Here is a 25,559-nt window from a genome sequence, read left to right on the forward strand (position 1 = left end):
CATTTTATTTTATTTCATTTTATTTCCTGCCTTTCTCCCAACATGGGACGTAAGGCAGCTCACAGCAGAACATGTAGAACAAGTGTGTGATTGAAACATAAATTGTATTGGCAATAAATAATAATATAAGGCATGGTGTCTCATTTCTTGTTTTCTAACCACATAATATCTATACATATTTACAACCGCTGTCTTGACCTTCGGTGTCAGATTCTGCATTCATTGATATCCTCTAAAGCAAATGGAGCATGATAGTTCCCAAAGCAGAATTACATTCAAATATTATGTGCCAGATGCTAGTCACACATAGTTAAGTTCAACACCTCATGCAGACTGGACAAGAATGTCTGACATATAAAATTCTACCTATCTAAAACAAATTTAGAGGTTTTCACAGCCCACTAATTTTAATGGGATACTTGCTGATAAAGTCTTTTATGCATCAGAGTTCCATTCAATATCTACATAATTTTTAAAAAAAAAAAAAAAAAGAAAACTTGTTTTTTTTCTTTTTTTTTTTTTTTTACAAGATATCAGTGTTATCTCCACATTTTCCTTGCTATGCAGTGTCTAGGTAAACTATAATTAGGGTTATCAAATGGGAAAATTCAGAGAGAACAAATGTACCTAGCCTTCTGTGGCTAGTATTGGCTTTCCAGGGTTTTAGACAGAAATGTATCTTTATTATTGACTGCTACCTAATCTTTTTAACCAGAGATTGCACCTGGGACTGTGCATGCAAATCATGTGCATTCTCTATATCCAGACATGGACAGTGAGAGAGACAGAAAGGCATAGATATACATATTCAAGGTGTGAATAACCTGCTTTCTAAGACATGGTTTTAAAATTCTTGTCTAAGAAATAAGAAATAAGTGGGGAGTAGATGTTCTCAAAAGGAACATAATATTGTTCTTCTGCCTGTCCACTTTCCATAGGCAGAGGATGATTTGGTTGATGGCATTTTTCACTAATCAAGTGAAAGTATGGTGCATGGAAAATCCTCTTCTCGGGAGAAGCTGCTGCAGCAGATCACGGATGCTTCCAATGTCTGAAAGGAATTCTTCCATGGCAGGAATGATTGGTGCCTTGCAGTCTGTTCACAGGAGGACAAGAAGGTCCTGTGCCCTCAAACACATGGAATAACATGCCTTTAGCAATGATAGACACTTAGTTTTGCTGCAGTCTGAAGAAGAGTCTTAAGGAAGCGCCATCTTAGGCTTTTAGGTATTCCTTTCTTTGGTGGATTCACAATGGTAGGGAATCCTGCATCATTTATTTGTACCAACAATGACAAAAGGTAATTCTTTTTACTCTTCTAAATATGCGCGGATGTTTCCTGCTCTTCTTTGAGAAATGAAGGTTCAGACAATTCCAATGATTACATTTTTGTGCTGGGGTTAACCTATGAAAGAGAAGAAACAGATATTAGCACTGGTGTCTTTTGAGAGCAGCTCAGATTGACTCAGCATATTTCTTGGAATTCTTGTTCACTACCCAAGGTACCAACCCAGACAGTGATTCTTTAAACCTGTTTACCAAAAAATTCTACCTCTTAATCAGATCACCACCTTTAGTCCCTGTATTGGGAGAAAGGCGGTATATAAGAAATAATAATAATAATAATAATAATAATAATAATAATAATAATAATAGCAGCACCATGAATGATCCAAAGTACAACATACAAATGTTACAGAAAGCAGCCTCCTTCTCTCTACAGCATTCTTTGTCTGTAGGTCAATCTCCTCCGTGTTTACTGTTTTGTCCACAGTTGCAGTGTTGGAAGCTGAACATCAACCTGAACCAATGTGGTTTATACACAGAAAGATATTCAAATAGACCCAAGAATCTTCCTATGCTCTTGTCTTTCTCAGTAACTACTTGTTGACACACAGACTGCAGTTCTTTATTCTTCCTCATTTTCCATATTGCTTCTTCCTCACAAGGGTTATTTCTTGTCCTTTCCTTGGAAAAGGTAGCCACATATCTCCATAATGCCTGCCAGCACACTCACACTTACGAAATACAGCTGCAGGAAATTTTCAAAAACAAGTTAGGATTTTTCTTCTAATCTACCTCTGAGTGGAGTTCCAGAAACAAAAAAGGGAAATTTATTTTAATGTAATAATCAGAATATTTACTTGCTTCAATAGACACAAGCTCAACATCAAGACACTGTGTCCTGCTCTGTAAATATAAAAGTTCCAATATGCTGGTGGGTGGCAGGACTAAAAAGATATTGTTATAGCAGTCTTTACAATGCATAAGGCTTACAAAAATTAAATATTTAGCCCCATACAGCAGATACAGGGCAGGATTTGAGTCCAGAAAGTTATTGATTTTTAAAGTGAGTTCATGGAAGAGGCAGTATTTGAACTGCGGACTTCTAGGTCTGCACAGGGTGAACATTAGCTCTATCTGAATGTGAAAGTTAAATACTATACATTGAATTGTGAGATGGATGGATACACAAGATATGGTACATCACTGCAGGGAATAGCAAATGGTACTTGAAGACCAATAGTCCAAGCCTATGGATTCAGAGGGCATATCTATTGTATAAGTAGCAACAAGAACCGCATACATATATGCATGAGCCCAATGATATATCTAGAAACATGATTATCAAGGCATGAAGCCAAAAGACTGATTCCTTACTCTGTCAGTTGGTGGTGATCCCTCTCCCTGGTTCCTGGTGACATAAGTAACAGCATCGTGCAGTGATGTAAAAAGGTGGTGCTTGGTGATAGTTTGGCTGAAGAAGTTGCCTCTTTCCAGCTGCGAAATGACAGAAGCTACACAGAAAAGAATAAGGAACAGCAGCCACACAAGAGTGCCATATTAAGTTCTAAACTGGCATGACCATTCCATATCCATGCTCTGCTAGCAAACTTGAATGGAAAACTCAAATCCATCTTTTGACTACCAGTATATTTTCCCTGAGCCAAGAGTATAGGAATATCCTTGCTGAATCAGATCAAGGTCTGTCTCCCAGCTGTGGGCCTTGAATCACCTGGCAAGAAGATAGGGCTTATATCAGAGGTGAACAATTGTGATCCTCCAGATATTACAAATCCCATGATCCCCTAATGTTGATTAGGGTTCCCAGGAATTGCAGTCCATCATCTGGAGAGCCACACTTATCTATCCCTGAAGTATATAATATAAATAGCTCACTGCAGATCCTCTTTTATCTCATTTATGACATGGATGGCCAATGTACTATATGACACTCTAGAAGTTGGTAGACTGAAGCTCCCATCAGCCTTCATGACTGGCTATGCTGGCTAAAGCTGATGGAAGCTGCAATCCAACAACACAGAAAGGGCAACAAGTTAGCCAACCCAGCTTTAGAGCCACACTAATTACAATGTAGGAAAGCTGCAATGAGAATCTCCCCTCTCCCCTTGCTCCTTTACAGATAAACAGTCCCATGCATCTGCTTTGAAGGTTGGGATCTGACATTCTGGGAAAGGATGATAAACCCTTAATTTAACTCTTGTTTTTGTTGTATGCCTTCAAGTCATTTAGGATTTATGATGACCTTAAGGTGGCCCTATCAAGATTTGTTCAGAGGGGATTTGCCTATGCCTCCTGAGGCTGAAAGAGTGTGGTTTGCCTGAGTTCAGCCAGTGGGTTTCCAAGGCCAAGTGGGGATTCAAAACCTGGTTTCCAGAGTTGTAGTCCAATTCTCAAAGCACTACTCTACCTTAGCTCTTGCCTTGATTTAAATCACCCCCAGTTGCTGTTAATTCCATAAGGAGTTTACCCATGCTAATCTCATAGCATTTTCTCAGAAAGAGATTTAGATGGAGGAAAGAGATAAACATTCCCCAGAGGATTTCTCCCATGAACTTCAAAATATCCATATTGGGCTGTTAATTAGTGCATCAACAACAAAAAAGTCGGGACATCCAAAACACAGATTTCCTATGTAACATGTAATATGGCCCTCAGAAACACAATCTCTTTGTGCTGACTAGAGAGATCTAAAATAGACTTCTTGTTACCTGAACATGAGTAGAACATGTGATCTACTACACATTGTGACTGGAAATTGTGATGGCCTTTGTGAGATTGTGACCCTCAATAAAGGAGAGATGGTCTGGGAGTGAAGAAGCACAACCTGTGGACCTTGCCCTGGCCTTTGTACTCATGTTAGTCTACCACAATAAAGTGTAACTCTTGAATAAGCCTCAGCTTAGCAATAATAAGATATAGGTTCACACTTCATACAGCTTTTGCAAAGCTTGGAAAAATGGCCAATTGGGGATTTGTGAGATTTTAGTCTAGGAAACTGACTTTCCAAGTTTTGAGCTTTCACATGAACAAGTGGGCTTTATACTTGTTTCCATTCAACTTACTAGCCTCTAGTGCCTCAGTAGTACATTTTAAACTAAGTTCTGAGGAGTGGAAAAAGAACTATGACAAAAGAACCTTAATGAACAAGAAGAACTGGGTGGCTAATGCTGAGAAAAGACAAATCACTAATTAAAGCCACACAGCCTCTGAGGTTCATGCTTGATCGCTTCAGTTTGGCTGACCATATTCATCATAAGCTTCCTTACCATTGCATCCAACGAGAAATACATCCACTTCAATCTCCTGGAAATCTCTAAATATCTGCCAAGATCAGAAAACATAATGGTAAATAATAGCTTTGTGGACATTTACAGAATGCTTTTGCCTATTTTATCAAGACTGGCTAGCATAGCAGAGTGAAGCTTTTACATAAAACTCATGCTGTCAGTGATCTTTCTGTTCCTGTTTATCCTTGAGTAGCAATAACCAATTGACAATGTGCAGTAACAGTAGTAAGGAAAGCTGGGGAAATAAATATCTTAGTCTGACCATTCTGGATCCATGAGGAGGAAGATTCATAATGGCAAGACAGCTATTACCAAGAGCTAAAAATGCCCACAACTCATTTGATCTTATTTGTATTTTTAAATATCTTAATGTTATATCCTGTTTGGCTCAAAAGACATTTGGCTGCCAATAAAACAGTTCTGGGCTTCTGAAAGTTCTCTCCTTCCCAATTTTTTGTCTTGTAAGGCAGATTTGACTGCAAGTGGGGGAAATTATTGAATAGTTTTTTGTGTCCTTACATTTTTTAGGGTCTTGATGCAGACAGTGTCCACAAAGTTAACAGGACTGAAATCCAATATAATGGAGTGAACTGGAGGTTTTTCCAGTCCCAGGGCCTTCAATCCAGACTTGTAACAAGACTCTTGCTGGTTGTGGTTTTGAGATTTCCAGTCCTTCACACTTCCATTAGGCTCATTCACTGTTGTGTCACCCCCAGGTTCCTGTGATAAACAAATGAACAAAGTCAGGTTTGGAAAGGTAACGATTTATTGGTCATAAGGATTTGAAAGTTGTTTCAGGGTTGGCACACAGTGTTTCAGATAATGCATGTAGGATGCAGCTTCTTTTGAAATCTTTCTTTCTATTGTTAGCTGATTAATATATTAAGCTCTCATGTCATAGACTGGAGCAGCCCATAAAACTGTACAGTCATCCCTTCCAATTCATGGGGATTTGTTCCAGACCCCTCCCCCTGTGAATCAGAAAAACTGCAAATATTGGAGCCCCATTGTTTTTAATGGCTGTGCGCTCCTGCACACGCCCCCTTGCACCGCCACAGGTACACATGCCATTTTGTCCTTCCTGGCTTCCCATCTGTAGAAATTCAAAGCCGCAAACAGGAAGTCAGCTAATCCAGAGCGACAGCAATATTTTGAAACTCAAAGGAGTCATGTATTTGCATGTTGGGGCAATGTGCAAGGTGTCTCCACAATAGGAGCACACCAAACTCCTCGGTGAGAGAAAATGCATAGAACCTATTTCAAACAAAATGATGACAAGAGGGAAAAGGAAGGTTCAGGTAGGCTGTGCATCCTTCTCCTTTTGCCATGTCTGGTATAAATGTGTGTCTCTGTCTCATCACTAGCATAGACAGTCTTAGGTAACTCCACTCAGAAACAACTTGCTACAGTTGAATGCCTGAGACAGAAAATCTAAACAGTGTTTCCTAATATATATATAATGAATGTGTGTGTGTGTGTTTGGTTTCATTGGAACGTGGTCATGGTAAATACGCTAACAACTTTTTAAAAAGTCCAGCTTGATAAATACCTGTGACTTTGCCTCCACATCTATATCTATGAATGCAAGGTTGTTGGTACCAGAATCGTGTGTCTTTTTGATCGCAGAAGCAATTTTCTGTTGAAAACAACAAGAGTAGGATATAACTCACAGGAGACTCACAACAACTATTTTTCCTTGTGACATTTTCAGAACTTCAGCAGTGGCGCCCTGAACAATGGTGTCACCTAATGCAGGGGGTGGGTGGGGCAGGGGCGAGGCATCAGAAGTGGAAGGGGCGGGGGGTTCGACAAGGAGATGGGGGGCAGGCTCTACTAGGCCAAGTGTGCATGTGCCCCCCGCCCCTTCTTGCCACAGCTCGGTTTTCCTCAGGGGAGAACCGAGACATGGCAAGGAGGTGTGGGGGCGTGAGCACATTTGGCCCAGCTCCTTGCCGCAGCTTAGTTCTCCCGAGGAAAACCGAGCCACGGCAAGGAGGGGTGGGGATGGGAGGCCTGTCTAGGTGTCACCTCCCTCTGGCGTGTCACTCTCTCACCCCCCAATAACACCACTGAACTTCAGGTAAGACTTTTGGGATGAAAAGGAGAAGAAAAGCAGATGTTTGCTTCCAACTCTAGCTTCTACAGATGACTTCAAATCCCGTACCTTGTTCAGAAAAAAAAAGATAAATAATTTTCTTCCACACCATGTGAAAAAAGGTTTTCAATTTTTCACATATAAAATTAGGATATAGGCCTTCCACGCTCTGTTAAACAAAACTGATAGCTGCATATCAACTTCTGAAGATCCATTTATGATGATATGATCATGGCCAAATCATAGTGTGGAACATGTGATCCTACAGACATTGTTGAAATGGACATTTGCATCAAGCCTACCCAGAACAGCAAATGTTCACAGATAATGGAAGTTCCATTTCAACCACATTTGGAAGCCCACATGACCCTCATCTTGATGTAAAGAAGCTTCCTCCAAATTAGTGCCCTCCAGATGTGGGTTACTGGCTATGCTCGTTGGAGATAATGGTGAGTGCAGTTCACTATGTCTTCATGACAGGAAGCTGGGGAAGACTGGCCCAAAACCATTTTCTTCTTCTCTCTTTGATTGTTTACAGATTGATCATTCACAGGAAACCTCGCAGGAAAGACATGTACAGTATTTGCAATTTAGAAGACAAGCTGTTAGACTGAAAGGCACACCTTCATTTTCTTCTCTTCTTTCTTGTCTCTGTTTTGTTTCTTCTTCAAGGCTTTCTTTTTCTTTTTAATGAGGTGCTCTACATCAAAGCCACACTGAAAAAGAGACAGATACTCAATGCACTAGTAGCTATAATCTATAATTACATGTCTTATTTGCTTACTTCCCATGGACTCTTCCTACATGATACCAATGGCATCAAGGGTCATGGTCTATGGACTGGTTAGGGAATGTGTAGTGCTTCAGATGTTGCAACTTCCATAGCCAGCATAGCTAATGGTGAGAGATGCTGGTTGCTGCAGTCCAATCAAATCTGGAGAGCTACACATTCTTCATCCCTGGTATAGGGATTTCTCTTATTCTGTGAGCCTTCTCCCACATGCTCAAAGGAAAATGATTAATCCTGCTTACTTTTTGAAAGACATGTCATTCAAAGAAAATATGGGAAGTTACCACAAATAGAGTAGTAGCTAAAGACCCAGAAGCTAACATTTGTTAGTCACAACCAGAGCATATCCACTGAATCCTACGTAAGTGTTGATTTCCCAGGTTCCTATTGATTTGAAGAAAGAGCCCTGGTGGTGCAGTGGTTAAACGCAGCCATTCACTTACAAACCATAAGGTTGTGAGTTCAATCCCAGCCAGGGGACGCAAGCTTGACTCAGGCTTGCATCTTTCTGAGGTCGCTAAAATGAAGTACCCAGATTGTTGGGGGCAATTAGCTTACAATTTGTAAACCACTTAGGGAGTGCTTAAATGCACTGATAAGAAATGTACTTGCTATTGCTATTGCAATTAAATGACTGTACTGCAACCACTCACTCACAAAACCATAAGGCTGAGAGTTCAATACCAGCCAGGGCTCAGGCTCGACTCAGGCTTGCATCCTTCCAAGGTCACTAAAATGAATACCCAGCTTGTTGGGGGCAATTAGCTTGCAAATTGTAAATCACTTAGGGATGGCTTAAGTGCACTGATAAGAAATGTACAGTACTTGCTATTGCTAATCCTGCACAGTAGGGAGTTGGACTTGATGACTCTTGAAGTCTTTTCCAGCTCCATGATTCTATGGGAAAATCCAGACCGCCCCAAAGGGATGGGATGGAGGTGCCCAGTTTCCCTCCAGAGGGACGCCACAGCATCCAAACTGTGCAGCATCCCTCCAGATTAAAAAAAGAACCTGGAAAAATGGTTTCTTTTTGGCGCACCAGGATGACATTGCCAGTGCACCATTGGTACACTGTGATGCGTCCAAGATGCAAGCATGGAACCTGGCGGTGTGGACGGGACACCACACTTGTGTCACGCATGCACGCCACATATGGACGGTGCCACATAAAGATGGTGCCATCCATACGTATTAGGGTTCCAGAGCATGCGTTTACCATGCGCGCTAGAATCCTAATTTTGGTGCTGACACGGCACTTTCGGCCAGTCTGTTTCGAGCCTATGATTCTATGAAATAGTGAAATGGCTAGTTTTGCTGCATTCATTTGATTACACTGATAATGAGGGTGAGTGTGGTGCAGTGATTCAGCTGATGGACTGCAACTTGGGATATGAAATCAAGGTTTTAGGCCCTAGCAAGTCATGAAATTCCCTGGTTGATCTTGGGCCATCAGTCATCCTCAGCATGACCTATCTCACAGGGCTGTTATGAGGAGAGAAGGACAACCATGTATACTTGCCTTGGAGGCAAGACAGGATATAAGTGTAATAAATAAATATAAGTTAATCAATGGTGTTAGTGTACTGATTCCATTTTTATTATTGTAAGCCCACTTCGATCCGTAGGGAGAGGCGGGAAATATAAATAAACTATTATTATTATTATTTTAAGTGAAGTTCAGCTGACAGCCATCTTATGGCTTGTACATTGATACGGAAACCATGCCACTAGAAATCAGACCCCCTTCTAATCCCATACCTTTTTCTTTAGGGCCTCTTCATACAATGCAGCATTTGCAAAATAGACAGTAGCAGAAGAGCGAAAAATCTTCACACCCGGGATCTCATCAGCCTGGAAAATAGAAATGAAAAGGAGGAGTGAATGTGGTATAGTTAAGTACACAGTCTAAAAACTTCTGGAAGCAGAACTATAAGAATAGAATTAGATGACCTCAGGTTTGATACCATAACCTTTGCAAAGGAATGGCAGGACACAAAGGTGATGATGATGATGATGATTGTGATGTTGATGATTAAAATATTTCTACCCTACCTTTTAACAAAATATTACAAGCCAGCATAAAAATAAAGCACATTAAAACAATTTAAAACAATAAAAATAATTTAAATAAGCTAAAAATGTATCAAACAGAATGAAACAGATTAAAACCACATGCATTAGTATTTGGGATAAATCAATGAGGCCCAAAGTCTTTGGTGAACAACCAGGCTTTCATCTGGCATATACATGAATCCATTGTTGGTGCCAATTGGGCCTCCAAGGGGAGGTCATTCCACAAGTCATGTGCAATGGCTGAGAAGGTCCTCTACCATATCCTTAAACTAGGAGACGTCAGTTCTTGGGTAGGCACACATACACATGTATTGACTGTAACTCTTATCCAGGGTACACATTTGATTTATTTATTTATTTATTTATTTATTTATTTATTTCTCACCTTCCTCCCAGTATAGGGACTCAAGGCAGCTAACAAAATTTAAATCAGTCCAAGTTAAAACATTACAAAGAATTAAAAATACAAAGTTTTTTAAAAAAAACAATTAAACAATTTTTAAAGGTTAAAACATTACATATTAAAATATAAAATTTTAAAACTCTTTATAATAATAATAATAATAATAATAAATTTTATTTGTATACCATTTTCCCCTAGATCAAAATGATTTACAGACTATAAAACTATTAAAAACATCTCATAAAAATAGATAAAAACAAGTAATACAATTATAAAATACAATCATTCATAGGGTAAGGCAGAGAATCGATGGCATCAAGAGCGCTCAACTTCATTCCTTGGGGGGGAAGGCTTGGCAAAAAAGGAAGGTTTTAAGCCTCTTTTTAAATGTTTATGGGGGGTCATGAGACGGAGCTCCTCGGGAAGACTGTTCCAAATCCACAGGGCCGCCACTGAAAAGGACATCTGGGATGTGGAGACATATTTGGAAGATGGAATCTCCAACAGATTCTTCCTGGATGTTCTGAGTGTGTGGGGCGGATTGTGTGGGGAGATGTGGTCCCTCAAGTAACTCGGGCCCAAGCCATGTAGGGCTTTATGTACTCTTATACAACTTTATACTACAGCTATGTCAAAATGTGAGAAAGCCTGGTGGCATAAAAGTGTTTTTTTCTGCCACTGAAAGAAAAGCAGAGATGGAGCCAGCCTACCCTTTCTAGGGAAGGAGTTCTAGAATCTGGGAGCCATGAGAAAGCCCTCTCTCTTGTTCCCACCAAACGTGCCTGAGAGGTTGGTGCGACAGAGAGGAGGGCGTCTCTGGATGATCTAAGTTTTCTGGTGGGTTCGTAAAGGGAGATACAGTCATTCAAATAGCCATATAGGACTTTGTAGGTCAAAACTAGCACTTTGAATTAAAAGCAAGGCTCGGAAAGAGATTGGCAGTCATTTTTGTATGACTGGAATCTGGATTTGAGACAGTATTTGATGGAATACAGAATCATTATTATTTTAAATGTAGCTTGTTCTCAGTGAGAGTTGAAAGAAATAACTTGAGAAGGATAAAGAATTTACATACCAACCCTGGGAGAAAAGTGGGATATCGACATAAACAAACAAGCAAACTGTTGGGGTTGTCTCCTTTAGCTATGTCCCCCTAGCTGTCTCTGATCACATTGGTTTTGGTCCTAAATGAGACACAGCATTTCATTTTGCAATGCACCTAGACCATTTACTAAGCAATCACCATTATAGCCATCTCCTTCAATTATTTCCACAAAACGCTTACCTTCTGATACTCAGCTACATCTTTGTAAATTCCTGTCTTGGACACTTGTCCCAAAATAGAATAATGGGGCCTTAGAGAAGTTGGCAAAAGAGAAAGAGGTTAGAAAAAGCTCCAGTCAGCCATATTAGGAAGTCAGTACATAATACCAAAGGCCTACCTAGTCCAACAGTTTGTTCACACAGTGGCCAACCAGATGACTATAGGAAACTCAAAAAGCGTATCTGAGCAAACCTCCTGATTTTTACGACTGCTAGAGGCATACTCTTCTGACAAAGAAGGTGCTACATAGCCTCCTGACTTGTAGGCATCAATGGCCCATCCTCTATGAATTTATCCAGTCCTCTTTTAAAACCATCCAGCGTATTAGCCATCATAATAACTTGGGGCAGTGGCTTTCACCAGGGATGTAGCCAGGATTTTAGGAAGGGGGGGGGGTCCAGACTAAGTACCACCATTATAATGGGGCTTGGGCGGGGGGGCACAGCAGCACGCACCATTCATTTTTCTAATGGAAGGGGGGGGGTCCGGACCCCAAGAACCCCCCCCCCGGCTACGTCCTGCTTTCACAGTTTTGTATGCCCTGGGTGAAGAAATGCTTCCATCTGTCTTGAATCTCCCACCTTCCATCTTTAGGACTTCATGACAACAATTACACATGATTTTAGCATGTTTTTCACAGAGAAGAAATTGCCAATTTCATATAGCCAAATGCTGGAGCTTGATTACTGAACAATTGACCATTATTACAGGGTATTTGGTTCCTGCTTAACACCTGTCTATGGTTTGGCTCTGTCACTTCAAATAACTGGCCACATCAAGATGTCACCTTAACAGTCTGCTCTGCTGGAAGCATGCTTCTATCTCCTGTTCTCTTGCATAATTTTACCCTGCAAAAAGCACCCCCCCCCCCCCGTTAACCTTTTCTCCCCTCTCCAGCCAAAGCAATACTCACATCTGGGTCCGGAAGATAACAGTGAGAAGGGAAAAGACCACAGCCACACCAAGTCCCATGTCAAGGTTCAGCAAAATGGTAGCTACAAAGGTCACAAGCCAGATCAGCTGGTGATGACGATGAGGCAGGTGAAAACAGCAAGAGAGAAAGCATAAATGGTATTGCCACCAAATTCCAGGAAAGTCCATAATTTAGAAATAAGGTTAAACTGAATTACTGGAGTAAGTCTGTGCTTCTCTTAAATGGTTTGTCTGCCCTGGAACAAGAGGCCCTTGGCCTACACAGCAGACTTGGTCCTACTAACCATCTCTGTGAAATTATTCAGAGTGCAAGGAATGGGAATGGCTGGGACAGTTTACACTGCACAACTTACAGCAGATACTGGAGTCCTGGATGCTCTTAGTGGGCATTATTATTATGTTTGTTAATTTTATCCTGCCTCTTTATGGAAGTAACACAAGGTGGCTTATGTAGGTAAATCTACATAACAGAACATAAAACATAATACATTTAATGGACCATGTTGACCCAATGGTCAAAAGAACATAATATGATCAATGTAAAAGATAAATAAACCTACTACTACTACTATCATCATGAAAACCACAGAATAAAACAAATCCAGCAGTAAACGCAGTCTACAAATTTTCAAAGCACCTGCTTGTTGTCTGGTTTTGTTATTCTGGTGTTATATTTACCTGCTGCTCCAGGTAAATGAAAGTGGTATAAATTGCCTACTTCCAAACTGCCCCACCCTTCAATGAGTTAGGCTACAACTGCAAGGATTCCTTTCCCAAACTAATAGGATGATGTAGTTGTAGTTCAACATATTTGGAGAGGACAAGGTTGGAGCCCAGCCAGTGAAATCAGTAGTTAGTGTGTCTGACAGGGACTTAGGAGATCTAGGTTCAAATCCACAGTGAGCTGTGAAAATCTCTGAGTGACCTTGACTCAGTGTGTCACTATCTCAGACTGACTTATCGCAGACTAGTGACATCTCTCAGACAGACCTCCTCAGATAATGTAGGAGGAGATAATGTAGAAGGAATACAGACACATAAGCCAACTTGAGTTCACTGGCAAAAAGGTAGGATATAAACTTACCTAACAAATAACTAAATGGCTGAAGTCATGACTTTAGCCACTACTCTTGCTACAGCCTTTACAATATGGAGGGAAAGGCCTAGTTTTCCCAGGCAGCAGACAAATAACTCAGAAAAACAACAAAAGCAGACACACAGCAGATGCTTTGAAAATATTGTTATAAGAACAACCTGTTTAACAATTAGAAATACAGGAATGATATATTTGAATGCACCGCCATTAAAAAAAATCTTCTCATTCATAAAAATTTGAAAACGTCTGGAGGAGATGAAGGGGGATGGTGTAATTAAATTTCAGTTTTTTTGCGTTTTTTGAGGTTTATGGCCGTGTTCTAGAAGAATTTCTTCCTGACGATTCATCTACATCTGTGGCTAGCATCTTCAGAGAATGGTGGCATGGAGGAGTGTGGGGTATATATGTTGGGTTATCCTTGGCTGAGATGAAGTGATTCACATGTTAATCTCTGTGTTAGGTCTGTTCGTGAATGGCCAGGCCTCAGGATGGGAGGCTACGTGAGGAGGATTTGTGTCTAATTAGTAATTCATTGTCTGCTCGGAAACCCCCTGACTCTGGGTGATGTTCATTTCCATGTGCTGAGACTTGATTTTTGTGTTTTTCAGGACTGGTAGCCAAACTTTGCTTATTTTCAGGGTTTCTTCTTTCCTGTTGAGGTTGTGCAGGTGTTTGTGGATTTCAATGGCTTTCCTGTGCATTCTGACCTGATAGTTGTTGGCATGGTACAGAATTTAAGTACTTTCAAATAGCATTTTATGCCCAGGTTGGTTTATAATGTGTTCTGCAACTGCTGATTTTTCTGGCTAGCCCAGTCTGCAGTGTCTCTCATGTTCCTTGATTTGCATTTGAACACTGCGTTTGGTGGTCCCTATGTAGACTTGTCCACAGCTGCACAGTATGAGGTAAACATCTGCAGCCGTGAGAAGGTCTCTTCTGTTCTTTGTTGAGCACAGCATTTGCTGGATTTTCTTGGTTGGTTTGTAGATCATTTGGAGGTTGTGTTTCCTCATCAGTTTCTGTGACTCCTTTGATGTATGGTAAACATACCTTCCCTTTGGGTGGTTGTTTTTCTTCCCTCCTGTTTTTTTTTTTTTCTGGGTCTGGCAGCTCTTCTGATGTTTTAAATTTTGCTTTTAAATTACCTTTGGCTCAAGTCTTCTCTTCCGTGTGTGCATGCATGCATGCACACATATGCCTTCACGTTGCCTGTATGTTAATAGCAACTCCATGGTGTAGTGTTTTGAGCATTGGATTGGAACACTGGAAGACCAAGGTTTGAATCCCAGCTTGGGCATGGAAATCCACAGGCTGGCCTTGGGCAAGTCATACTCTCTCAGCTACAGAGGACAGCAATGGCAAACCCCCTCTCAAGAAACTTGCCAAGAAATCCCCATGATTGCCTTAGGGTCACTTTAAGTCAGCAACAATGTGAAGGCACACAACAACAAAATGCTCAGGGGTGGTTTTGCTAGTTCCTTCGTCTGAAATATAGTCTACAGTATCTAGTATTCATGGATGGTCTCCAATCCAGGTACTAATGAATGCTGACCCTGCTTAGCTTCCAAGATCAGAAGGGATCTGATTCTCTTTCTTACCAGGTCAATAAAGTTGGATCTCCAAAGTGTACGGATGTCTTTAAACTGTTTGAACATGCCCTTCAGGTTGACAAGAATAATGGCAGCTAAGATGGCCTGAAAAAGAAAATGTAAAGTTAAAACATAAAGGTTTAGAGAACAGTCAGTTCTAGCTATCATAGCAACCCTGAAGAGATTAATCTAAACCTGGTGGTAATGAGAGTGTGGCTCTTTGGCTACCAGAAGCCATTTTAGGCTCAGAAGAGGCCTTTTTCTAAAGCAGAAAATGCACAAGAAGTTACTTTTAGCAACGGTCACTTCCTGTTGCTCAAAAAGCCTTTCCTGGGCCTAAAATGGCCCAAGGGACAGAAAAAACAGGGCAGAAATGCCTCCCAGGCACCCTAGAGGGAATTTTGGACCAAAACATTTTTGATTATTTTCTCTTGGGTATACACTGAGGTGAGGTCTAGACGTCCAAGGTCTCACGGTCTCTGTGTTAATGTGTCCCCCTAGTCCTATACACTTGCCAACCACTGGTGAGATAGATATGAACCAATTTGGCAGAACTGTTTGAGTGTTGGACTAGGACTCTGAGAGACAAGGGTTTGAATTCCCATTCAGTCACAGAGACACCACTGGATCATATTTGACATATCACAATATTTTAGCCCCAGAGAAATACATTGACAAACCTCCTTTGTACAAACCTGGCCAAGAAAATGCTACGATAGGTCAGAGTTAACTTGAAAGCACACAGAAATAACAGCAGCATATTTACAGGTCCCAGAAAATAATAATTAAGATCTTTTGTGCAATCCTGTGCAGGTTTAGTCAGACATTGACTTCCCACTGAGTTCTGTAGGATTTATTATCAAGAATGAGTGTTTAAGACGACAGTCTAAAAATTGAAATGGAAGCATTTTGAACATACTTTTGGCAGTTCTCGGAATAGCTCACTAATCTTCAGGATGGTTACTAAGATAACGAGAGAGGACACCAAGGCAGCTACCTGCAGAACAGAAAATAGAGACATGACTGATTGGAAGAGGCAGGGGAGGAAAAGACACAATCCCTCTCTTTTTCCCCCCTGTTCTGTCTGGGGCAACCATAAAACCAGAAGGACATTTCATTGGTTTTGGTTATGAAGAACCCTAAACAAGCCTTCCTCAGCCTGCTGTCCTTCAAATATAATGGACTACAATTCCCATTGCGGAGGACATGGAAGACAAAAATTAATAAAATTAATTGAATAGAAAAATAGCCAATATGTTAATAGTTAAAGGATTTAGACATGAAATAAGGGCAAAAGACTGTTTTTGAGATAGATAACTGGACAGGTCAGAAAGACATCTCCAGGGCCTTTTTTTTCATCTTTTGGCGCCTGAAGGTCTGCATTAGGCAAAATAAGGAATGTTTGAAATGCCAGGCTAGAACAGTGAGCTACTTAAGCGAAATTTATTGCAATTTGCCTTAGTGTCCATAGGAATAGTGTAGATAAGTCTAGGGTCACTACAAATCTGAAAAACTTGTGGCCCACCTGGATTTTACGGTAAGTGTCCCATGTCTCCCTTCACCCACCCTTTTTCTCATGGTTTACTAGATTTTTTGCAACTAAATTTGCAACATCTTTTCAACATCAACATCAGGTCTGACACTTGCTCCTCTTAGGAAAGTCAAAATGTGGGACTTACCTGACTGTGCCCCCCTGTGTTTTCCTGCACTAGGGAGCGAGACATGGAGCAGCTGATGCTGTAACACTGGAAAAAACCACCCATGAAATTACTGAGCCCCAAGGCTATCAGCTCCTGCAAGAGACATATAGCAGACAAAGGCTAAGAATCTGTCTAACATGTAAGCTCAACCAGTAAAATAATGGTATGTTTGAATGAAGGCTGCTTTGGTAGTTGGAATCATAGAATCATAAAGTGGAATTAATCTGGCATAACTTGCTTTCATTAAACCCATGTTGACTTTTAGTAATGAAGGCATTCCTTCCTAATGGCTTCCAAACTTTCTGTTTAATAATATGCTCTAGAATCTTTCCTCATACTGATGTCAGGCTGACTGGATAGTCATTATTTGGGTCCTCTTTTTCCCCCTTTCACCCCCATATTGAAGGTGGGGATGTTTGGCCTCCTCAAGCTACTGGGACTTCTTCTGTTCTCCAGGAATTCTCAAAGAATGCAGTAGGGCAGCGAATACATTCGAGGCTTTAGTTTGAGGAGCCCTAGGCCCTAAATAACTTCAGCACCTTGGATAACTTCTTAAAAGTATTGGAGAGTCACCAGATGCCTCAGCCATCCTGGTCATAAACTGATCAAGAGCTGCCTTCTTTTTTAAAAAAAAAAAAAAGAGAGAGAGAGAGAGGGAGAGAGAGAGAGAGAGAGAGAGAGGAAAGTAAAACTGACATAGAGTATATTGATTGTAACTGCTACCTTCTCTTTTAAGAAACAGAGACTGGAAATAATGGTACTCCTAGGTAAAGGTTTCCTTGCCCTGTTGCTTTCATAAAAAATTACCAGGTATCCAAACAATTTGCCTACTGCTAGTAGCACTCCTTTTCCCCCCCCTCCATACTTCTTGGTTCTCTCCCCCCCCCCCCCCAACCTTTCCTTCAAAAAGTCTTTGTGGAAGAAAAGACATAACAGTGGAACAATATATTTTGTTCAGTAGAACTAGGAACCATTCATCTGGAAACACCCAAATGAGTCACAGGAGCTTCTTTAAATAGTAGGAGAAGAAAAGATGGTAGAGAAGCCAGAAGAAGTTCAGTAGCAACAAGAATATGAGACTGCCACTTACCTGGTTGCTGTCCACTTTGTAACCATGCTTAAGTGCAAAGATCTTGCCAAGAGAGATACAAATGACGTAACTAACTATAGCAATGGCAAAAGCATTTCCTACCACCTGCCCAAAGTAGATGATGTTAGGGGCTTTAGGGGCGATCAACCTACCACACAAAAAGAAAAGAAAGAAAGAAAAAGAAATGCAATGAGAAATGCCTGGTGTGAAGGCCACATGGGGCAAAATTCATGAGGAACAGTATTTCCCCCCTGGGCTATTCTTCCCCACCTTGGGGGTGGGGGAGGATGGGAATAGCAGGCAAGAAAGCTTCATTTTGTTTCCTTAGGTTGAAGCAAGGGTAAAGAGATTCTGGTAAGCCTTGAAATGAATTAATTTGGCAGATGACATCTCTAACATGGTCTTATGGGAAGCACTCACCCACTAGGGATGTCACCCACAACACTAACATGGAATCGTTCATTCAGTTTGGCACCATAGGAGATCCCTGTGGAGACAACAATCTGAAAAGAGGTGGCAAGGTGAGACAAAACATCTCTCTTAGTTAAAAATATAAATAAACCATTAAAAAAATCTGTTCCTTTGCTTTGTAAAGCCACTGTAGAGAAGGAAAAGTGAAAAGGAATAGGAACACCCCTCAGAGGTTAAGGAATGGCACTGTAGGTGTTGGGGATGATAGTCTCTCAGGCAGGAGGATCAGTGTTGTAAGCCTTCTGAATTCATGGAGGAGGAAAAAAGGTAAAGGTAAAGGTTTCCCCTTGACTTGAAAGTCAAGTTGTAACCAACTGTAGGGAGCAGTATTCATTGCCATTACTAAGCCAAAGAGCCAGCGTTGTTTGAAGACAAGTCCGGTGGTCATGTGGCCAGCATGACTGCACAGAACACTGTTATTTTCCCACCAAAGTGGTACCTGTTTATCTACTTGCTTTTGTATGCTTTCGAACTCATCTTAACCACTAGGCCACCACATCCCCAGTAAATTCCCAGTAAGGATTTTACTATAAGTAAGTAAGGGGCTCAACAGATTGCCCTGAAGGGGCAGTGGGACACTGCCCCTTTCCTAGCTGGATTGGGGCCATGGCAACTGCATTCCATGGCCCCAATCTGGCCTTTTGAGGGCGCAAAAAGTGGCTCCTTTTTGTACCATAGCCATGGCAGCGCGGCTATATGGCACTCCTTCAGTGGTGCGTCATATGGACACAGTGCCAGAGAAGTGCCATGATGCTGCACGCTGTGTGGAGTGGCCCATGGCACCATGGTGCCCTGGGGGCAGAGTCAGAGTGTGCATCATCTGGAAGCGAAACCCCGACTCTGCCCCCAGGCTGGCCTTTCAGGCTGGTCTGTACAGGGCCTCAGTTCCCAGTAAGTTCCCAATAAGGGAAAGCCTGAAGAAAATTCAACTTCTATCATCTAACACTGATGGAAAACATCAATGGTTCTAAATGGACTGGGTATTATATTTGGCTCTGTAGAAGGGGGTGGAACCAACACAGTCCTTTAGGTGGAGTCATCACAGTTAGAATTTTTTTTAATGCCAGAAATCTAATGAGAAACTTGAGGTAAAAAGCTACTGAGCTGGCTTTACTATACCAACATGAAACTGCTGCATCTAGAGTCAGAAGGGCTTACTTTAGAGTTAGTCAGCTTTCCAGGGCTGGAGGGCACATTGTATCCCCAACAAACTGGAGGTGACACCTGCCCCTACTACTATGTCCCCCACTGGAGTCGCAAAAAAGGTCACAACTTTCTTTAAAAATATGGCACACAGGGGCATGTCCCTTGTTTTAATGCAAAAATCTACATCTGGATATTGTCTGGGGCCACAATTCTGCTCTAAAACAAAAGGTAGGCTCCCAGCTTTTTTTTTATCGCTGTCATACTACCCAAACTTGGCCTGCACAGAAGGGCCTACCAAAAAAAAAATGAATGTACAGATTCATGTGGCCATGGACATAAGTTACCAGCTCTGGCATAGTGAAGAAGACTGATTTATCCTGCTTCTATTATTTATTTATTTATTCATTCTAACTAAAAAGATTGCATGTACAGCGCTGTGTAAATTTACAGCGCTTCATAAATAAAGGTTAATAATAATAATAATAATAATAATCATCATCATCATCATCATCATCATCATCCATTCATTCCAAAAAGCCAGAAAAGTGACCTTTGGCTGACAAAAAAGTTAATTCTTTGGATCTTTCTGTCACTGAATACATGGGCAAGTGGGCATTTTAGACAAGAGTTTTTGGGGGCCGTGGCAATCGAAAGCTAGAGCAGCCTCCCAGAAGAGGTACATTTGGTCCTTTGGTTGTTCAGGTTTAGATAAGCAGTAGGAAAAAACAATATTTTTAGTGATCCTTTCTAGAATACAGCTTTCAAAAACATTTTTTTCCTTTTAAAAAATAAAAATAATTGTTTTTCTTTTTGATGTTACTGTCCTCATCATACACCACCCATTTATTCAATTGCTATTGTGTTATTGTCTTCTTTGGACTTGCATGATCTTCACGCTGCCTCACTGGTTCTATAGACAGGCAAAGTAGCACTCCTCAAAGCAAATACAAGAAATTACCGTGAGAAGCTCAATGGGAAGAGGGACTGGAAGCCTTTTGCCCAGCTTGTCGTTGATCATCTTCACAATAACAATGGAAGTCATGGCAACCAGAGAGGTGATCAAGGTACCCACATTGGTCTTTGGCAATTTTGAGCAAAGTTCCAGAAAGGTCTGCAGAGAAAGCAGAGAAAGTAATAGCAGCATGTTGAAGAAACAGAACTGATTCTCTCCCTATCTCCATGGAGAAAGACATCTCCCCTCTTTCCAGGAAAACTCATTGCGTGAAGGAAAAGGTCAGGCATTCCCTCTCTGCCCTTGCTGCTTCACTTCTGTATATTCTTTCCCTCTACATGCATACACAGCTGCATTTATATTTTAAAAAGTGTTCCCATGGAATCAACCACACCTAGTTGGGCCCTCAGGTAAGCAATGAAAGTGTCACAAAGCCACCCATTCATGCCTTCCTCATGTCTAACTGTACTTACATAGACCAAGGCCAAGGGCCCTGAATACTCTTGCAAATCCACTCCAACAATGTACTTCAGCTGAGAGATCAGCACCTGGATAGCAGCAGCTGTAGTGTAGGCCCGCACCAAGGGCTCTGAAAGGTAGGTGGCCAAAAAGCCAAACTGCAACAGGCCAAGGCCAATCTAGATAGAGACCAGTCAAGAAGACACCATCTTCAGCTAGAGATTATATCAAAGAGTTCCCTTCCCAGGATTGTCCGTGCCATATCGCTGGATTGCAGAGGATGCCCAGAAACACTGCAAGGATGTTTGGCTTGAGGGTTACTAGAACTTAGAGATAAAAGACAGAGAACAGAACGCGTGCTGTGTTCATTCATTCTGCTCTATGAAAAAAACCACACTTAAGGAAGTGTATTCCACTGTCAAGCAGATCTTGCACTTGGGATATTCTTCCTAATGTTAAATGGAATCTTTTCTCTTATAATTTGGATCCCTGGTTTGCATTTTAATGTTTGGAGCAGCAGAAAACGAGTGCGCCCCATCTTTTATGTGACATCCTTTCAGGTATTTAATCAGATATCAGTCTTCTCCAAGCTAAACATACCCACTTCCCTAAGAAGTTTCTCACAATACTTCATTTCTAGACCTTTTACCGTCTTGGAAAGGTTAGGGTGGGGAGAGAGGTGTGATATCGCCTTTGAAAATGTATGGCAGTGGCAATGCTGGCTGGAATATTCTGAAAGCTGTTGTCCAAAAAAGTAGTATTCCCAAGCTCTTTAAATGAAGCACTTTAAAAAGCTTTCCAGAGGCCACTGGACCAAATAACAAATGGGTACACAGGCTTGTTAGAATGTTCTGAAAGAAATTAAAGAGGCAGCTTTTTCATTCTTGCCACCAAGGGGGAGAAACCAATGTTCTCCATCTACACAATTTGGCAGTTGTTCCCATTTCTCCTGAAGGAATACACCTTCCTTCTCCTGGCAGAGTTCTGGATCTTTCACTCACCTGAAATATGCCCACTAAGAAGGTGACTGCAGCCACCAGCTCCACTCTGGCAGCATCTCTCCTGGTTTCATTGAGAATGGTATAATTTGTACCATTGACCGGATCCATATACTTCCCACTTGGTTCCAGTGAGTCTGTCATGCTCCCAATCATCACAGAGATGACTGCAAAGGGGCCTGTGGTAGGAAGAAGAGAGAGGCTTGAGTCACTTTTCTTTCTCACAGGGACCAAGTCACTTTTCTTTCTCACAGGGTGCAACTGGCTTTTCTTGTCTGTTCAGAATGGCAGGTGTGACTAGTAAGAGTTGCAGTTTGCGAACTTGTAAAGGATTGTAGGGGGTTGGACCTGATGACTTCTAGGGACCCTTCTAACTCTATTCCTAAGGATCAAGCTCATGACTAGAACCTGCAAAAGTTAAATTTTTGGATTACAACTCTCAGATCCCCACAGCTATGCTGGCTCGGGATTCTGGGAACTATAGCCTAAAAATGCTATTTCTTCCTGAAATATGCCAGGGGGACCAATCGTTTCAGCTTCCTGACGTTGTAGGCATTTGGGGAAAGAAGACTTAGACAGTTGTACCTCTTGGTTCATGAGAGAACAAATATGTGGTGTATCAAGAGGGAATGCAATGAATATGAGAAGGTTTTCCCCAGGACTAAGGAGTCTAAGAATGATATGATCCCTAAGCAGTTCAGGAACAATAAAAGAGGAAGGCCTCTTGTTTTAGCATCCCTTTGCTCACCCACAGAAATATGTCTGGATGACCCAAAGAAGAAATACGTCAAGACAGGATAAAAGGATGAATACAAGCCAATGACCGGAGGCAGCCCTGCAAGAAGCGCGTAGGCCAAACCTAGGAGAAAAATAAAGGTGAATGTCATCACACAGGTCCACTTGGTCCCTTTGCCTATAACAGATTCTGTTATGATGCAACCATTCCATCTGGTGTATCTGTAGTTTTATACATCCTCCAAAACTTACACCCACAGAGCATACAGAGCATCTCCCTTGTTCACATACTGAGTAGCATGTTCCAGATGCTTGGAAAAGTTTCTTTTCTGGATGATTGTTCTCAGAACACACCTCCCTGGCCATCATGGCCAGTGGATGGAGAACCTTAGGGAGCTGTGGTCCAAAAAGGTAACTTATCGAGCTCACAGTTTAATAGGGAGGGTGACACCACTAAAAGGAGAAAGGAGATGCCCTGGTTTGTTTGTTTTTAAATTAATTTTTTTAAAATTCATGTACATTTTTATGACTTTTATTCTTTTTTTTTTTTTTTTTTGTGGTTGTTTTTTGGGCTATGTGGCCATGTTTTACCAGCATCTGTTGCTGGTATTTTCAGAGAAAAGTAATACAATAGATGCTGGTGAAACGTTAGGAACAAACTCTTCTAGAACATGGCCACATAGCCTCAAAAACCCACAAAAAACTATGGATGCCGGCCATGAAAGCCTTCGACTTTCATTCTTTTAATTATTTTTTTAATCACATCTTACCAAATTTTTAATTCAACCACATAAAAAATATATGCATGTAAATACATTTAGGCTGTAGGTATGATTTTGTAATATAAAGGTATAATTTTAATTTTGCTAGTTCTTTATGGCACAACTATTGCCATTACATTCAGTGATATATGGAAATCAAGATTTATGAGTAACATTGATACAAAAGACATTACTAAGGATTCTGTATGATGTGGTATGGGAGAAGGTCAATGGGGGTGGCACCATCAATTACCGCACTGGGTAATACCAACCCTAATGATGTCATTTCATTACCCCATAGGTAATTCCTGCTGGACTTGCCTAAATACCTTAAGGGCACCAGATCCTGTCTGATCTTGGAAGCTGAGCAGAGTCTGCCCTGGATAGTACTTGGATGGGAGACTGTAAAGGAATACCAGACACTGAAGGCTATATTTCAGAGGAAGAATCTGTCAGAACCACCTCTGAATATTCCTTGCCCAAGAAAACTCTGTGAAATGCATGGGGTCACCATTATCCAATAGATGACTTGAAGGTGCGCACACACATTCTGCTCATTCAGTTTCTCTACCCTAGCTGGGTCTAACAGTAAGATTCCAGACAGAACCTCCTGTGATTTTCCTAGTTCCCATGTTCAGCCAATGTTTGGGAATTTGAAGCCCAAATCTAAGTACTCTTCTAGAGTACAGTTCCCAAAATCTTCCAGCTAGTATTAGTATCAACCACACTGACTGAGGTATCCTGAGATGTAATACTAAAAATAACTTTACCATATTATGGTATCAGAGAGATATTTTTTGCTACCCATTATTATAGTTAGCATGGCCACTGTTCAGTACCAGAGTGGCTGAAGAAAGGCTCTACCTCAGGTATTCTGTTGTCAATGCTTAAGAAGGTCCCACTCTATGAAGGAACCTAATGAATGAAAGTTGCTGAGATAGCTTACCCTGTGGGAGATGCATGATTCCCACACTGAATCCTGAGATGATGTCTCCTAGCAGCCATTCTTTGACTGGATATCGTGGTAGCCAGGTCAGGATGGGGAGGAACTGGAATAGCAAGGACTTTGCAATTGAAGCCGAGCATCTGGAAAAGCAGTGTGGAAATGCATCTTTAAGAGTGAACCCAGACAGGGCAAGTGTTGCTGAAGGTTACCAGTAATTCTTGTTTTTATTTTGCAGAACCAGAAAACATTCCCTTCATCCTGGCGCATGTCTTGGGAATTTTAAGGAGAAATTGAACCTTTTTGTTCCCATTCCATATAAAGTTTCTTTTATGTTCTGCTGTGTCCTGGAACAAGTCAGAGTAAACCGTACCCACCTACATCTGCTCCAACCTATGCTGAAAAAGATATCTGGATGTGGAGGCAGCACCATCAGCTGCAATCTGTGAACAGATCTGTATTGGCATGCTCCATGTCTCTTGTCAGTCTGGACTAGTTTCAAGACTAGTTCAGGGTGTTCAGTCTGTATTGGGGCCTAGGGATGTGAGGCAATGGGAGAATAGGGCACTCATGTGGTCAAATCTGAAATACCCTGTCATGTTTGCAAAAGTGCAATTCAATTCCCATCTAAGTGTGGAAAAACTCTGCCTGAAGGCTTCAGCTCAAAGAAGCCCCCAGCTAGCATGGCCACAGCCCTGGGAAATTCTGGAAGCAGGGGTCCCAAACAGTAAAATTCCCAATGTCTGATTCTCAGGGCTGAAATGCATCGGCACCTCTGCTCTTGCATTGGTTTCATACAGAACATTTCCAAACCTTTTGTGGTTACTTTTTTGTGGGTTATTCAGGCTATATGGCCATGTTCTATTATTATTATTATTATTATTATTATTATTATTATTATTAGCCTTTATTTATAAAGCGCTGTAAATTTACACAGTGCTGTACATACAATCTTTTAGTTAGACAGTTCCCTGCCCTCTAAGAAGACACGACACAAAAGGAGAAGGGAGTGGTGGTGGGGAATAGGATCAGGTCCAGCAGATCTTCTCCACCTCCAAGGCCTGGACCAAGGCAGATGGACTGGAGGAAGTGCTTGGCTTCTTAATTAATGGTTAAAAGGAGGCTTCCTGGGTCAGAGAGGGACTAGCCTCTGGAAATGCTTCTCTAAACAATATAGTCTTTAATTCAGTTTTGAAACTGGGTAGAGAAGTGATGAGGTATGCATGTGGGGGAAGAAGGTTCCAGGAGTAAGGGGCAGCAAGCGAGAAGGGACGAATTCGGGAGGGGGCAGTGGTAGTCCTACACTGTGACAGGAGACCTTGACTACAAGAGCGGAGGGTGCGAGTAGGAATGTAAGGAGAAAGAAGGTCAGATAGGTAAGGAGGTTCCAATCCATGGAGGGCTTTGAA

At 41.4% G+C, this 25,559-nt stretch overlaps 1 protein-coding gene across 3 annotated transcripts in view; it reads right to left on the reverse strand.

The window, feature by feature from the left end:
* Positions 1-484: 484 nt before the first annotated feature.
* SLC26A6 (solute carrier family 26 member 6) overlaps positions 485-25,559 on the reverse strand; it is a 32,951-nt gene continuing 7,876 nt past the window's right edge. For all 3 annotated transcript variants that reach the window (XM_042450154.1, XM_042450153.1, XM_042450152.1), the window contains 19 exons: positions 24,154-24,293; positions 22,460-22,570; positions 21,715-21,890; positions 20,728-20,892; positions 20,261-20,413; positions 18,106-18,188; positions 17,686-17,833; positions 16,575-16,688; positions 15,815-15,892; positions 14,905-15,000; positions 12,191-12,297; positions 11,239-11,308; positions 9,236-9,328; positions 7,311-7,403; positions 6,142-6,228; positions 5,112-5,312; positions 4,572-4,626; positions 2,662-2,798; positions 485-1,405 (listed from right to left, as the gene is read on the reverse strand). In XM_042450154.1, coding sequence (XP_042306088.1) covers positions 1,382-1,405; positions 2,662-2,798; positions 4,572-4,626; positions 5,112-5,312; positions 6,142-6,228; positions 7,311-7,403; positions 9,236-9,328; positions 11,239-11,308; positions 12,191-12,297; positions 14,905-15,000; positions 15,815-15,892; positions 16,575-16,688; positions 17,686-17,833; positions 18,106-18,188; positions 20,261-20,413; positions 20,728-20,892; positions 21,715-21,890; positions 22,460-22,570; positions 24,154-24,293 — 2,131 coding nt within the window. In that variant the 3' untranslated portion in view covers positions 485-1,381. The remainder of the gene's footprint in view (positions 1,406-2,661; positions 2,799-4,571; positions 4,627-5,111; positions 5,313-6,141; positions 6,229-7,310; positions 7,404-9,235; positions 9,329-11,238; positions 11,309-12,190; positions 12,298-14,904; positions 15,001-15,814; positions 15,893-16,574; positions 16,689-17,685; positions 17,834-18,105; positions 18,189-20,260; positions 20,414-20,727; positions 20,893-21,714; positions 21,891-22,459; positions 22,571-24,153; positions 24,294-25,559) is intronic.

The sequence above is a fragment of the Sceloporus undulatus genome, chromosome 2 (assembly GCF_019175285.1).
Source record: "Sceloporus undulatus isolate JIND9_A2432 ecotype Alabama chromosome 2, SceUnd_v1.1, whole genome shotgun sequence".
NCBI lineage: Eukaryota > Metazoa > Chordata > Lepidosauria > Squamata > Phrynosomatidae > Sceloporus > Sceloporus undulatus.